Source organism: Schistocerca serialis, chromosome 12, assembly GCF_023864345.2.
Source record: "Schistocerca serialis cubense isolate TAMUIC-IGC-003099 chromosome 12, iqSchSeri2.2, whole genome shotgun sequence".
Lineage (NCBI taxonomy): Eukaryota > Metazoa > Arthropoda > Insecta > Orthoptera > Acrididae > Schistocerca > Schistocerca serialis.
Window position 1 is genome coordinate 117,113,058 of NC_064649.1, and position 16,370 is coordinate 117,129,427.

Consider the following 16,370-nt stretch of genomic DNA (forward strand, 5'->3'; position numbering starts at 1 on the left):
GTGAGTGATACATAGGAGGTTGTAGTTTATTCCTGTAGTCATAATTTAAAACCGGTTCTTGAAACTTTGTATGAGGGTGGTTTGAAAAGTTCTCGGAACGTAATAGAAAAAAGTACTTACATCACTGAAACTTTTTTTATGTTTCAATGTAGTCTCCTTGTACATTAATGCACTTGGCGCAACGATGATCCAGTGCCTTGATCTCATCTCGAAAATGAGAATCCTCCAGGGCTGCAAAATAGTTGTCAACTCTAACTATCAATTTTTCGTTTGAAGTGAATCTTCGTCCACCAAGAATAGTTTTCAGTTTTGGGAAGAAATGGGAGTCTGATGGAGCAGTATCAGGTGAATAAGGCGGGTGTGGCAACAATTCACACCTTAGTTTGTGTAATTTTGCCGTGGTGATGGCACATGTCATTGATCTAGCGTGAAGACTAGCGGCATTCATCTTCCATATAATTTTTTCATTTGCAATTCTTCAGTTAAAATGTGAAATATGGTTTTAGGTGATAGCTGGCAAGCATGAGCAATTCGCACTTTCAGTCAGTGATCCTCAATGACCATTTTGTGCACTTTTGCAATGATTTCTGGAGTAGTGACACATCTTTGGCTGAACACTCCGGGGATCAACATCTAAGCTCTCCCTACCAAATTTAAATTCCTTTGTCCACTTGGCAACAGTTGAATATGAAGGAGCACAGCCCCCCCCCCCCCCTCCCCCCCCCCAGTGTATTCTGGAAATCAGCATGAATGTCCTTTGCTTTCATACCTTTCTTTATGAATTACTTAATCTCTGCTATCAAAAAGAATCCTCCGATTTAAGAAAATCATAACTATTATGCTATTTGAGAAGATATGTGCGTGAACGGTGTACTGTTGGAAAGAACAAACTCTCAAGTTTCACACAGTTCCCTCTTGGTAGCAGCAGTGTGTGCTCACTTCAGTTCTAGTAAAAATGGTGTTGGGACAACAGAAAGCATTTTGTGTTTGACGTTTTGCACAGTCTGAGTCAGTAAAAACTGTTCAGTGTGACTTACGTACTAGGTACGGTGCTTTTACATCTAACTTCAAGACACAGCCAGCTCAGTTTCTTTAGCATCTTTGTGACACTCCCCCATAGGACAAACATACCTGTGACCATTCATGCTGCCCTTCTCTGTATACTTTAAATATCCTGTGTTAGTCCTGTTTGGCGCAGGTCCCACACACATCAACAATGTGCCAGAATGGGTCTTACGAGTGATTTGTAAGCAGTCTCAGCCAATAAACCGAACTCTGTCACTTACTTTACACATGACTGAACCTATGTGATCATTCCATTTCATATCCCTGCAAAGTGCTACACCCAGGTATTTGAATGAGTTGACCGATTCCAGCTGTGACTCGTCGTAGGATACCTTCTTCTCCATTTTCTTCCTCTCTCTTTCTCCTTTATATTTTTTTTAGATGTGATTGAATGTGTATGCAGCATCATCTGCAAAAGTATTAGTTTATTATTAATATTGTTTGCAAGGTAATTAATTAAGAACTACTGCACCTACCGACTCCCTTGATCCAAAACTTTCAGTATGTCATGTGAGAAACATGTGAGTCACGTTTTGCATGATCAATGTTTTTGTGATCCTCGCTGGTTGGGACGGAGGAGGCCATTCTGTTCGAGATACTTCATTACGTTTGAATTCAGAATATACTCTAAGATACCACAAAAATTTGATAACAAGGTATTGGATTGTAGTTTGGATCTCTTCTGCTACGCTTCGTATAGACAGTTGTGACCTGTGCTTTCTTCCAACTATTGGGCACAGTTTTCTGTTTGAGGGATCAGTGATAGATTACAGGCATCAGAGGGTCTAACTCAGCCCAAATTCAGTATAGAATCTGATAGGGATTCCATTGGACCCTGGAGCTATGTTCATTTTTAATGATTTCAGCTGTTTCTCAGCGCTATTGACACTAACTCTTAAATCAGGGCAATTGCCCTGGAATTTCCTATGTAAAGGACCATTTGAAAACAGAGTTAAGCATTTCAGCTCTTGCTTCACTGCCTGCAATGTCAGTTCCTGTCTCATTCACGAGTGACTGGATGTTAACTTCAGTGCCAGTAACAACTTTTACATACAACTAGAATTTCTTTGGGTTTTGTGAAAGATCATTTGACAGTATTTTGCTATGGCAGTCACTGAAGGATTGTTGAATTGTTCTCTTGACAGCGTAACATGTTCCATTCAACATCGCTCTTTCTATATTCCTGGGCTTTGTTCACACATATTATGCAGTATTCTCCATTTCTTTTGAAATTTCTTTATAGTAACTGTATATGTGTACCATGGTGGGTTGTACTGGGTACGTATCTGTGGAATGCATTTAAATTATTCCCGTACATGCTCTTATCATGTCCTGAGAGTTATCCTTTGTGCTTTGTAATTGTTTTTGATACGACAGCGCCATAGTCGCTAATACCAGCTTTGATGTGAACATCCTCAAAGAAGTCAGTTCTATTTATAGTCATTAGATCTAATATATTTTCTTCATGAGTGGGGTTCTGAGCTAGGTAGTTTTCAGAGAAGGCAAACAATTTTTAGAGGATGTCTTATATTGCTCACCACTAACGAAACTATCAGTTTCCCCATTGATTGTTGGATGATCAAATAACATATTTCAGGAGACAATCCTCTCATCTTCAGGTCATTGATAGCAGTTTGTGGCATTTAATGTATTTAATGAATGCTACAAACTGAGTGTCAACAATCTGATGATGAGTGTATTGTCTCTTGAAATGTGTTGTTGTATTATATCTAGTACTATTAAAGTGGCTGAATGCAAATAATTATTAGTGATAAAGTAGAACTAGTACCTTTAATCAAATATTAAAGATGATATGCTGTTTCCTTTCTCCTATCTGTGAAATGACTTACCCAGTCAGTTTTTGGGTGACGCGAGCATCATGTTTAAAGTGTGCAGATTATCCTTTTTCATGTAACTCATGAGTCCCCAAGTTCAAAAAAGAGATAAGCAACTGAGAAAAATCCTAGAATGAACTGGACTGTTGAATTTGTAGCAAGGCATCTATCTACGGAACCACATTCCACAATAAAGATGGATTAAAAATAATGGTTTCCCTTTTTTCGGTGTGGTTGCTGAAAACTCAATACTTCACTGGAAGAAGTGGAACTTTTTACCTGACACTCCATGTGATTTTCACCATTATTAGAACTTTCTGTAATGTAAAATGAACTGTGAAACTTTTAATTGTCTGATATCATAATTTTTTAAATCATTTGACTAAAGTATAGGGACCAAGTGAGGTGAGACAGAACACACCAGAATCTCATAGGAGAAGAGCAGTGTTCATATTCTGCAATTACTAAGTTAGGTCTTCTGTAGTCGGGGTCTCAGTTAAACCTCACTTCCTTTCTTAAACTACTCGAGGCCCATCAAAAGTGATTAAGTTCATTACTATTACAGGTTGTATTCGACCCGGGAGATCCGGGAAAAACCCGGGAATTTTTCATTGTTTTAGTTTTCAGTTAAATTTTTCTGATTTTGACGGGTAAGAACCAATACTCTAACAAAGGATATTACTGTATCCCGCTTCTGCAGTATAATACTGCAGCAAAAAACGAAAATAAAACTTAAGTCGCAAAAGAAATACGCCATATACAACAACAAAACACAGTGCTCATACAAGCGTTTGCCAACTGCAAAGTGTGTCAAATGCTTTGGGAAGACTATGCAATGCTTCCTAACAACAAATTGTCTCCGATGAGCGTGATGTCATAACTGTTTACTTTAGATACGTTTGAGCAGTTGTGGGCCAGCCCTTGTGCGTGTGCAGTTGAGTCACGTATGAGAAGTACCTTTTCCCGCTTTTCGCTGCAGACGTGTGGTTGGGCGCCACTATCAAATATTGCCCCGGTTCGGAAATATCGGAGATCCGGGGCTGATTCACAGAGCAGTTTGAGTTCTAGTGGGGAGTCTCCACGTGACCTGTGTTTACGTTTAGTGATTTTGCTGTTTCCTCTTCATTTATTGCTCTCACATTAAACAAAAACAAAACGGATATCTATGGCCGTGAGCTATCGAATGAATTAAAATACGTTCGCATAATTATGGAAGAATTTTATAAAGGGCACTATGCTCCAGACTGAACGCTGAAAGGCATAATCAGTCTTAAATGATGATGATAATGATGATGATGATGATGATGATGATGATAATTATGGAAGGCTAAAATATGTTACTCGTTTCAGGTTTTATCTTCACCTTTCTGACAGTCAGTCATTAATCGCCTTGCAGAACAATGAAGTTATTTTTGTCGGTTTGCAAAGAAATTTGGCTTTTATTAATCTTTTCCGCTGGGGCAGTCAATTTATTTGAAACGAAGTGTTTAATTCCATACTATGGGCTAGTTTCAACTGTCCGCTGCATTTCAAAAGTGCATGTTTTCATCTTCTAGCACTTATGGCATTATGCCATAATAAAGAACCAAACATGAGATAATACAGTACCGGCACTCAAGAAAATTTACGTCAGAATCTGAACATTCGAATGTGCACTTTAAGCCAAATTACACATTGTGGTATGGTTCACGGAAAACCGATGTTATTGGAGTATCCTCTGATGTCTTGTTTCTTTTATGACACAGTGGTAAGATCTTTTAATGTTTTACACCTACGAACATATGGGCTTCCTGCATCATCGTTGCTGCGCAAGCGCGGTGATGCCTGTTTCTGGCGCTCTCTGGCAACTACTGAAACGAACGTATTTCTAACAGGTCACGGGAAAATATTTCGAATGGTTGTTTGAAAAGTGTTACTTTCAAAGTAAATTTCCTTTTATGCAAGATGAATTATGCGTGAGAATGTACGATGAATTTCTTAAATCACAGAGAGTTTGACTCTCATTTAAAAATCAAGTCTTTGAGGACGTACATTTAGAAAAATTTCGAGCTCAGAAGATCAGACATTTATGTCTTTATTAAAAATTTTACTGACACATTTTTGTGTTGTATCTTAAAGTGTAACACGCGCAAAAAAATCAACATTATATGCGAAAGCTTAGCTTCTCTTGCAGCTTATTAATCTCCGAGACCAATATTTTATGTGAAAGCTTTGCTTTTCTTGTAGTAACGCTGTGTATGTTAATTTAAACCATTAACTTTTCCTATTTGTGTGTACGTGCTACTTAACAGTGATATTGCTATTGGCTGACTACATCACGTATCCTACGCTAGAAGATCTGCTGTCATCGTCTGGTGAGATCACGTGACGAACTATGACTGGCTACAAATGCGCATTGCAATCTTGATTTTTATGCTTCAGAAAGTAGCATGTGGCGTTTGGTGGAATTTAAATTTACACTTTTGTAATATGAAAATATGCAGCGCACATGTTGCTGCACATCAAAGATCTTTCCGAAACGTGTTTTGTACTATAACCATTCAAAGGATTGATCTACATCTACATCTACATCCATACTCCGCAGGCTTGCGGAGTATGGATGTAGATGTAGATGTAGATCAATCCTTTGAATGGTTATAGTACAAAACACCTGACAGTGTGTGGCGGAGGGTACCCTGAGTACCTCTATCGGTTCTCCCTTCTATTCCAGTCTCGTATTGTTCGTGGAAAGAAGGATTGTCGGTATGCCTCTGTGTAGGCTCTAATCTCTCTGATTTTATCCTCATGGTCTCTTCGCGAGATATACGTAGGAGGCAGCAATATACTGCTCGACTCTTTGGTGAAGGTATGTTCTCGAAACTTCAACAAAAGCCGGTAACGAGCTACTGAGCGTCTTCCTGCAGAGTCTTCCACTGGAGTTTATCTATCATCTCCGTAACACTATCGCGATTACTAAATGATCTTGTAACGAAATGCGCTGCTCTCTGTTGGATCTTCTCTATCTCTTCTATCAACCCTATCTGGTACGGATCCCACACTGGTGAGCAATATTCAAGCAGTGGGCGAACAAGTGTACTGTAACCTACTTCCTTTGTTTTCGGATTGCATTTCCTTAGGATTCTTCCAATGAATCTCAGTCGGGCATCTGCCTTACCGACGATCAACTTTATATGATCATTCCATTTTAAATCACTCCTAATGCGTACTCGCAGATAATTTATGGAATTAACTGCTTCCAGTTGCTGACCTGCTATTTTGTAGTTAAATGATAAGGGAACTATCTTTCTATGTATTCGCAGCACATTACACTTTTCTACACTGAGATTCAATTGCCATTCCCTGCACCATGCGCCTATTTGCTGCAGATCCTCCTGCATTTCAGTACAATTTTCCATTGTTACAACCTCTCGATACACCACAGCATCATCCGCAAAAAGCCTCAGTAAACCTCCGATGTCATCCACAAGGTCATTTATGTATATTGCGAATAGCAACGGTCCAATGACACTCCCCTGCGGCACACCTGAAATCACTCTTACTTCGGAAGACTTCTCTCCATTGAGAATGACATGCTGCGCTCTGTTATCTAGGCACTCTTCAATCCAATCACACAAATGGTCTGATAGTCCATATGCTCTTACTTTGTTCATTTGTTGATAAGTTTTACAGTTCCGAGGAAACGTATACTGTCACTTGACAGGGAAAAAGTGTATTTTCACCCGGGAGAAAGCGTAATTTTAACCGGGAAGAATCCGTGAATTTTTTTTTCTTGTCCGCGTATACACCCTGTATTAAGCTGCAGTTAATTTTTGTAGCAGCTACCTATATAGTGTGCACCTCTATGTGGTACGCTTCTGTGACAGCCGCAGGACGAGCGGTGCCGTATCTCCCAGCGAGCTGCCCGACTCGCCGACGCAGACGGTGCCTCCGAGCCCCGGCCCCCACCACTCCGGGCCGGCTTCCGTCACCGGAGCGCCTGCCCGGTCCGGCCACAGGGCCGGAGACTTCGTGGGCCGTCTTCCCGAGAGGACGCACCTGCTGCCGGCTGCCAGGCACCACGGTCAGTGTGCGACATTAACAGACCCCACGTGCAAACAGTGGGTGTGTATGTGTTGGTGTCTGTATGGTGGTGTGTGTGAATGTGAGTGCTTTTTCCAGAGAAAGTGCAAGAGCTCGAAAGCTAGTATATACTATTCTCTGTCGCACATTTCTGTGTGCCACGCATCGGTCAGCTACAAGTGAGTGGTTGCCTTTCCTTTATTGTACATATTAGTGCATCCAGGATTCGCCATTGTTACGAGTTCTTTTAGTCATGACAACTTGTGTTTATGCGCTAATAGCAAAATGTGTAGCTTATCACTCATTTCTATAACTTTTTTGAAGACTTCTATAAATTTATCTTAACATTTAACACTATGTAGAGAACACACTTCACCCTCAAATGGCTCTGAGCACTATGGGACTTAACTTCTGAGGTCGTCAGTCCCCTAGAACTTAGAACTACTTAAACCTACCTAACCTAAGGACATCACACACATCCATGCCCGAGGCAGGATTCGAACCTGCAACCGTCGCGGTTGCGCGGTTCCATACTGTAACGCCTAGAACCTCTCAGCAAACCCGGCCCGCACACTTCACCCTCATGTCCTACTTTCTTGTACTGTTGTCACACTCAATAAATGTTTATGTCAATGTAATTGTTAGACATTGTCGGAACAGAGATTTTTTTTAAAAAAAAAAAAAAAAAAAAAAAGTACTCTCTGAAACGATTTATATACATACATACATATATATATTTAAAAACAAAGATGATGTGACTTACCATATGAAAGCGCTGGGTCGATAGAAACACAAACAAACACATACATACACACAAAATTCAAACTGTTGCCTCATCAGGAAAGAGGGAAGGAGAGGGAAAGACGAAAGGATGTGGGTTTTAAGGGAGAGGGTAAGGAGTCATTCCAATCCCGGGAGCGGAAAGACTTACCTTAGGGGGAAAAAAGGACGGGTATACACTTGCACACACACACATATCCATCCACACATATACAGACAGAAGGTCTTTAAATATGTCTGCTTGTGTCTGTATATGTGTGGATGGATATGTGTGTGTGTGCGAGTGTATACCCGTCCTTTTTTCCCCCTAAGGTAAGTCTTTCCGCTCCCGGGATTGGAATGACTCCTTACCCTCTCCCTTAAAACCCACTTCCTTCCGTCTTTCCCTCTCCTTCCCTCTTTCCTGATGAGGCAACAGTTTGTTGCGAAAGCTTGAATTTTGTTTATATGTTTGTGTTTGTTTGTGTGTCTATCGACCTGCCAGCGCTTTCGTTCGGTAAGTCACCTCATCTTTGTTTTTATATATAATTTTTCCCACGTGGAATGTTTCCCTCTATTATATTGATATCATACATACATACATATAGATATAATGCATACATATATTGCACAGTGACACTAACAACGTGAAATCTCAAAAAAATATTATTTTTTAGTTACCACTGTGAGGGAATAGTGCAGAATGCTCTCTACAGAACTGCGGTAGTGCAGTAATCCAAGTGCATAGAGTTTCCAAGAGATGTCTGTACCAGCACTGTGTTGGAGAAAAAAGAGGGGAGTGGCTTGTCCATCCTCGTAACAGTTAGGAATCGCTGAGTTAGCTTCAGGCTGTCAGGTGTACTATATGGTCAGTAGAGTGACTTGTGGGTGAAATGGTACATTGTTTGTCATTTTTCTGTAGGATTTTCTAATTATCGCATTGCTAGGCAATTGAATTTGTGCTTGTCACATTGCTTGCCTTTAGGATTTTGCAAAGTCTGCAAGCATCCACTATTGTCAAACACTTCTGTTTTAGCAAAAGGTGTTAAAACTCCTGACAGGCACTTCTTAATTATCTGTAAATGTGCAACTCTATTAAAGAAGCAGTCCAACAACTTGAAGATGAACAAACAATTAATTTGTTGTTGTCTTAACGTACGGGTCCCCGAGAGAAGAAGACTTTTCTTGATACTGAGGTCACTACCAATTACAGCTATTAAATTTCCTTGTTCAAATTTTTTGTTATGTATATGTTCTGTTTTATGGCACAGCTTTTCTTCTACGATTCAAAGTCATTCATCTATTTTGGCAGCATTACTGAATTCTTGGTGTAATCACTTTTCCTACCTATTCATTCTACCATTAAGATGGGAAATTAAGTCTTGTAGTTTACTTTTTATATCATCTAATCTGTTCTCGATCTTTGCAAAATTTCTGTCCATTTGTGTGAATCTGTTATTCCTTTGAGAAAATTGGTCTGATACTGATTGCATAAACCCTTCCGTGGTTACATTATCCTTAATGAAAGCCGTATTATGTTATTTGATTATGCAGATAAATCTAAAATCTAGAAGTGAAAAAATGTTCATTACTAAGTATATTTCATTTGTAATTTAACGTCTCCTACATCTTAACATCACATTAATTATGTTTGAAATTCCCTGTACCGTGTATGTAGTGTCGTGTTGTTGGCTGCCGCTGCCAGTGCGTATTGTGACTGAGACTGTCGGATGCAGTCTCCTAGAGACGCACTGTAATCCAAACCCACTGGCTACCAACCCGTGTTGAAACCCTCGAAACACTGATGTGGTAGTCGAACCTGTGTTGTTAATTTGTTACTGGGCGATGTGATTTTATGTATAATTATGAGTGTAGCACAGTATCACACGAAATCGTGATTCGTTGAATCCTAATTTATCCTTGTACCCCACAAAATATCAACTAGTGTCCACATATTGCTTATCTGGTCAGTTTTTATTGTGAATCAAATATCAAGTTTCTTTGTTCGCATGTATCCCCGTGTTTAATTGTGTAACAACCGATTTGTTTAATGCATTCCTAATTGTATTTTTAAAGGTATAATCTTGTAAAATACTTCTTAAGCGACGATTAACTTGTCAGCATATGTTTTGAAAGAAGTTTGTCACTTTTTTGATGATCTAATCATGGTGTCAGACTTTTGTATTTTAAGATTACAATCCTTTGGCTTCTTTATCTCTGTTTCACTGCCCAGAATTACACATGTGAACTTAAGTTTTCTGTATTTCGTCTCTGTAGTATTCGTTTTCTTGTCAGTAGTGTTGGATTGATGTCAAAATTTGGTTGCTTCTTCTTGTTGCATCTTGCTGTCATTGTTAGTATGATTCTATTTCTGATAACCATTTGTTTTTGGGCTTGCACCGTGTTCCTTGTAGCAGTATTCCTCACTGAGGAGTCTCCAAGAGTGAGAGTCCACGACCGTCAAACACTTCTTTATTTAGCAAAAGTTGTTAAACTCCTGACAGGTTCTCATTAGTTATTCATTAATTTGCAACTCTATTAAAGGAGTAGACTAAGAACTTGAAGATAAAAAATAACTTATTCTTCTTTTAACATACAGTGAGTTGTCTTTGTCTTAAGTGATAAAACAAATGCCATTACCAATCACTTCAATTTAGTTGTCATTGTCTGTCGGATGTTCGGGTCGTCGATATTTCTTGGAGCAGCGTACTGCATGGAGGGTCTGTTAGCTTTACTTGTGATAATGGAATGTGCAGCTCGGCTACTCTCATTGCCGTACAAAGCCCAAACAAACAGAGCAGCAGCAGAACTTGACCGAAAGTGACATGATACAAAACAAAAATAGCTTTAAGTCTTGAAAGGATGATGTTATCTGACTTAACCAACTTCCCACTAATGCAAAATTTGTCACACTTTTTCATTTAGACACAACTACAGTAAAGTAGTTTCTGATCAGCCAACTAACTTTATCCAGAATTATTACTGATAAGACCACAGAAAGAATTATATCCTCTAAAGTAGCATAATTTGTGTGTTTAATTTTTGTAATATTCCTTATTTTTGTTATTTTGATTTTATTTTAATTTGTAGCATTGCACCACACAGAAAGGTATGGCTTATCCTATAGGTATAATTTCCCTTTACTTATTTATTTTTGTTTTTTCATATTTTTAGACATTAAAATCAACATGTCAACAATTCAACAGTCCCAGGACCCACTCGGAGATTCCGAAAAATAGTTTTAATTGCCAAGACACAAAAGACTGAGGACTATCCGGAACCAGAAAGTGTGCTTATGATGAAAGGAACAGGTGAAACTAGAAAGGAATGTTGTAGTAAGCAGGTTTGCTTTAATTTTATCAGAATGTTTGACTGTCTTGCAATTATGATTGTGCTCAGTACTTGCAGACCAGAAGTAAGCAGGACTTGATTCCTTCTTGAAAAGTGTTTCTGCTATCTCCTCCTTTAGTAAAATGCTCAAACAGAAGGATGTGCATCAGACTGAATGACAATAAGTATAAACTCTTTCGTAACAGCATTGATAGCATAGAAGATCGTGATCTTGCTATGAATGAAACAATATTTCTACATCTGAAGAAGACAAAGGTTTGTCTAAAGACCGTGCCAATAACAAAAGGAAGTGCAGCAGAAAAAATTACTGGGCTCCTGTGAAGTTTCCACTGAAGAGTACCGAGAGCATTAAGCTGTTTACTTCTGAGGACCACCAACTGAATATGATTTTCTATTGGATGTATAAAAATGTAAAGAAGTCTTGCAATGAAGATTATGGAGCAGTAGAGCTATGCAAAGGTGAAGTCTGTGTGGAAAGAAAAGATAGGTCAAATCAGAAAAATGAGAGGAAATAGAGAAGCTATTCAATTCACGAAAAACAAAAATGTAATTTGCTAGAAAATAGGAGACAAATCATTTAATGACTGGAAATAAGTCAAGCCCACAGACTGCCACAAGGAGCTCCAACTATGAGAAAGAACGACTTGATGACTCCAGCTTGTGAGAAATACATTCCAACTTCTTATTTTAACTTTTATGGTTCCATCATTAATATTTAGAACATTTAAAGAGATGTGAAAAAATGGTTGTTTTAATTTTAATATTATTACTATTTTTATATTTCAAATGGTCTCATTTTACATTTTTTAGTTTTAATATTGTATTTTTATTTTTAACACTAACAAAAATTTTATAAGTTTCAAATTAATATTGTAAATGTTGAACAATTATGACCGTATTTAATTATCGTATTGTCATATGATGCATTGGCAAATTTAATCAGTACTACTGTCATCTTCATGTTTTTTTTTGAGAATAAACAGATTTTTCATTACATTAGAATCTCATTCTACAAAATCCTGATCTCCTCTATTATGATTCATGTAGAAGTTAAAGTTAAAAAGATATCAAGACATCATACTACATTCACAACACAATGATAGTCTGAAAAATTACAACAGTTATTTTTTCTTTATTTCGGGTAAACAAATTGCATATTAGAGTGCTATCAGGTTTTACACCTTGATCAAAAATCTTAGTGAAATAATTATAGCCCAGAGAGTTTCAAAATTTTGTTCTGCCTAGTTCATCAATTTCATTGGCAGTTGGAAATGAAAACCTCTAAAAATTTATACTTCAATTAACAATACACATAAAACCACAAGTACGATTGTGCATCTACATCTATATTCTGCAAACCACTGTGAGGTGCGTAGCAGGGGGTACACCCCATTACATTGCAAAGACAACTACTACATAATTACATGTAAAAAGTAATTAATTTTAATTTAGATATTTCATTACTGAAGAAGTATAAAAAGATAAATCTCTTCAACAGTTTCATGATAACCAATAGAGCAGTGTGATAATTCCAAATTGTAAGTTTAGATAAATGCTTAAAATGCACTTAGCAACCATGAATGTAATAATACTTTCATCCCTTATCTTATTAGGAAACTAAATTACCATTCACATCTTTAAACATGATTTCCCACAAATGGTTTTTTTTGAGATGTCACATTGCTTTTGGCAGTGTGTGATATACATTCATATTTATATAGATACATTACAATAATGGAAATTCCTGGGTGGAGCAATATGTAAAATAAGGAAAAGGCAACCAGTCATGTATTAGCGGATTGATCCATGCTTAACTGAAAATACTAGCTTTTGAACATTTGATCTTTTTCTAACAGTAGAACACACATGTACACATACAACCATACAGATATCCAACTGGTTACTCTCGTGGTCATGGCAAGACTGATTACTGATACAGTATTATTGGAAGTAGTTGCATGGGCTGATGAAGGTGGGGAGGGTGTTGTGGGAAACAGATAAATTTTTGGACCAAAGTCTCCGGGGCTGCACAGCAAGATGAAAAGAGTACAGAGGATAGATCAGAACGAGATGAAGGAAGGGGGGGGGGGGGGGGGGGGGGGGGGGGGGAGAGAAAGGTGAAGGTGAAGATGAAGAGAAACAAATTGAGGGGTGAGAGAGAGAGAGAGAGAGAAAGTCCTCATGGCAGGAGGAAGAGTGGAGGGGGAAGGCAATGCACGATCTGAGTAGTGAAGGACTGGTGCGGACAGATGAGAGAAGGAAGAAGGTGAGGCAGTGGGAACAGTTTAGTAGAGGTTATAGGCCAGGATGTGCTAGAGAGATTGTTCCCTTGTGTATGGTTTAAAGAAACTTGTGGCGGAATGGAGTACCCAAATGGTCTGTGTAGTGAAGCAGCTGTTGGAAACACACACACACACACACACACACACACACTCTAACACGTGCCACAAATACGTATATACCTGCATATACATATGCAGTTGCATATGCATATGTATGTGTCCTGCTGGAATTGCCCAAGCCTGTCGGAATGCACAATGGAAATGAATGGATGCAGGCGATCAGACAGGATGCTTATGTACATGTCACCTGTCAGAGTTGTATGTAGACGTATGAGTGGTTCATATCACTCCAACTACACAGGCTCCACACCATTACAGAGCCTCCACCAGCTTGAACAGTTCCCTGTTGACATGCAGGGTCCAAGGGTTCATGAGGTTGTCCCCATAACTGCACATGTCCATCCGCTCTATACAATTTGAAATGAGATTTGTCTGACCAGGCAACATATTTCCAGTCATTAGTAGTCGAGTGTCGGAGTTGACGGGCCCAGGCGAGGCGGAAAGCTGTGTGTCTTGCAGTCATCAAGGGTACATGAGTGGACCTTAGGCTTAAGCCCATATTGATGATGTTTCATTGAACGGTTCACACACTGACACTTGTTGATGACCCAGCATTGAAATCTGCAGCAGTTTGCGGAAGGGTTGCACTTCTGTCACATTGAACGATTCTCTTCAGTCATCGTCGGTCCTGTTCTTGCAGGATCTTTTTCCAGCCACAGCGTTCTCAGAGATTTCATGTTTTATCGTATTTTTTTATATTCGTGGTACACTTGTGAAATGGTCGAATGGGAAAATCCCCACTTAATCGCTACCTCGGAGAGCTGTGTCCCATTGATTTTGCGCTGACTTTAACACCACGTTCACACTTGTTCACATCTTGGTAACCTGTCATTGTAGCAGCAGTAACCAATCTAACAACTGCACCAGACACTTGTTGTCTTATATAGGTGTTGCCAACCACAGTGCCGTGTTCTGCCTGTTTACATATCTCTGTATTTGAATACGCATGCCTATACCAGTTTCTTTGGTGCTTCAGTGTATAATTCCATCAGACATTTTGAACATAAACTCATACAGACAGAAAATTAGCAAGTGGGTAGTACTGCCAGAAAACAAAGTCAGCAACAGACTGAGCACATGGTAGACTAAGAAAAGAAAAAGAATCGAAGGAGAAAAAATTAGAGCTGCTTGACTCTCCGACAATCGAGATATAATAGTTTTGCATGATTTGATAGGGTCCAGTTGCACATAATGAATACACATCTATGTAAATGTATGTATAAACAGAATAATATTCATTGCTAACCAGTCAGTCGTCATATTGGTATCTATGAGAGTAACTTTTAAAGTTCTCGGAATCTTCACCAGACATCAGTGCTAGCGCGACAAGGTTCCTGCGCAATAATAGGTCATCCTCTGTCAGTAAACACGTGTCATATCAGTGCTCTTGGGAGAGATCAGTGGTGCAGATGTATCTCTCTATGGTTGTTCCCATGTTGTGGTTTATGAAGATGGAAAAAAAAATAGATTGGCGAAGTGATTAAGCACTTCATAAAGAAAGGTATGACAACAAAGAAGTCGTGCCAATTTTCAGAACACACTGGTGGACCCTACTCCTTCATATTCAACTAGAGTGGACAGACAAGTTAAAGTTTTTCTTCGATAAGGGTAGAAGTTGAAGTAATGAATTAAATGGCTGGAACTTGAGCCTGGGTCTTCTGCAGGTGTGCTAATCACAATACTACCGTGGCATTGTGGCTACCACAGCTGCACGGGCTAACCTAGTCTAGTATCCTCCCAAACACAAACCAGCTCACACCTTCAGCTCATTTTCCCCTTGTTAAGTCATCAGTTTTGCCGAGGCTCTCCGACACTGGAATAGCACCCCAGCTTTGTACATAACGGGGAAATCCTGCCTGTACCTCAGGAGTAGGTGAGATATTGATTTGGTGGAATTACGTTTTCCTGGAGACATACGAGTCTCAAGTTTTTATCTTAATACCGATGATTTAAGAAGAGGAAAATGGGCTGAAGGTGTGAAATGAAGTTTGTGTTAGGGTCGGAATTGGTCTAGGGTAGTCTGTGCAGTGATTAGCACATCCACCTTGCAAGGAGGAAACCTGCGTTAAATTCCCAGCTGTAGCACAAATTTTAATTCATTACTTCAGCTTCTATCCTTATCAAAGAAGGAAAATGTAATTCCAACAGATCAATAGAGTTTAAATTTGGTAGAGATAGCTTATATTGTGACTGTTTAGGAGGTGGCTAGGCAAGCGAGAGCTCTCACACTTGGTTGTCACCTGGGCAGTGAGCTTTTGTGGTAAAATGGGGTGAAGGGACGTCATTATATAGCACGGGGGAAGTGCAAGTGATGCACTGGCTTTAGCTTAATGACCATAGTTAGGTTTGGCACAGCCTTAAACACAAACGTATACAGGGTGTTACAAAAAGGTATGGCCAAACTTTCAGGAAACATTCCTCACACACAAATAAAGAAAAAGATGTCATGTGGACATGTGTCCGGAAACACTTACTTTCCATGTTAGAGCTCATTTTAGTTTCCTCCACCTACGCTCAATAGAGCACGTTATCATGATTTCATACAGGATACTCTACCTGTGCTGCTAGAACATGTGCCTTTACAAGTACAACACAACATGTGGTTCATGCTTGATGGAGCTCCTGCACATTTCAGTCGAAGTCTTCGTACGCTTCTCAACAACAGATTCGGTGACCGATGGATTGGTAGAGGCGGACCAATTCTGTGGCCTCCACGCTCTCCTGACCTCAACCCTCTTGTCTTTCATTTATGGGGGCATTTGAAAGCTCTCGTCTACGCAACCCCGGTACCAAATGTAGAGACTCTTCGTGCTCGTATTGTGGACGGCTGTGATACAATACGCCATTCCCCAGGACTGCATCAGCGCATCAGGGATTCCATGCGACGGAGGGTGGATGC

General features: G+C 39.3%; 1 protein-coding gene across 1 annotated transcript in view; it reads left to right on the forward strand.

Moving 5' to 3' along the window:
- Positions 1-16,370, forward strand: part of LOC126427981 (uncharacterized) — a 724,905-nt gene that overhangs the window by 590,797 nt on the left and 117,738 nt on the right. Inside the window, exons 22-23 of the mRNA XM_050089866.1 lie at positions 6,764-6,960; positions 7,140-7,142. Of these exons, the coding sequence (XP_049945823.1) occupies positions 6,764-6,960; positions 7,140-7,142 (200 nt within the window). The remainder of the gene's footprint in view (positions 1-6,763; positions 6,961-7,139; positions 7,143-16,370) is intronic.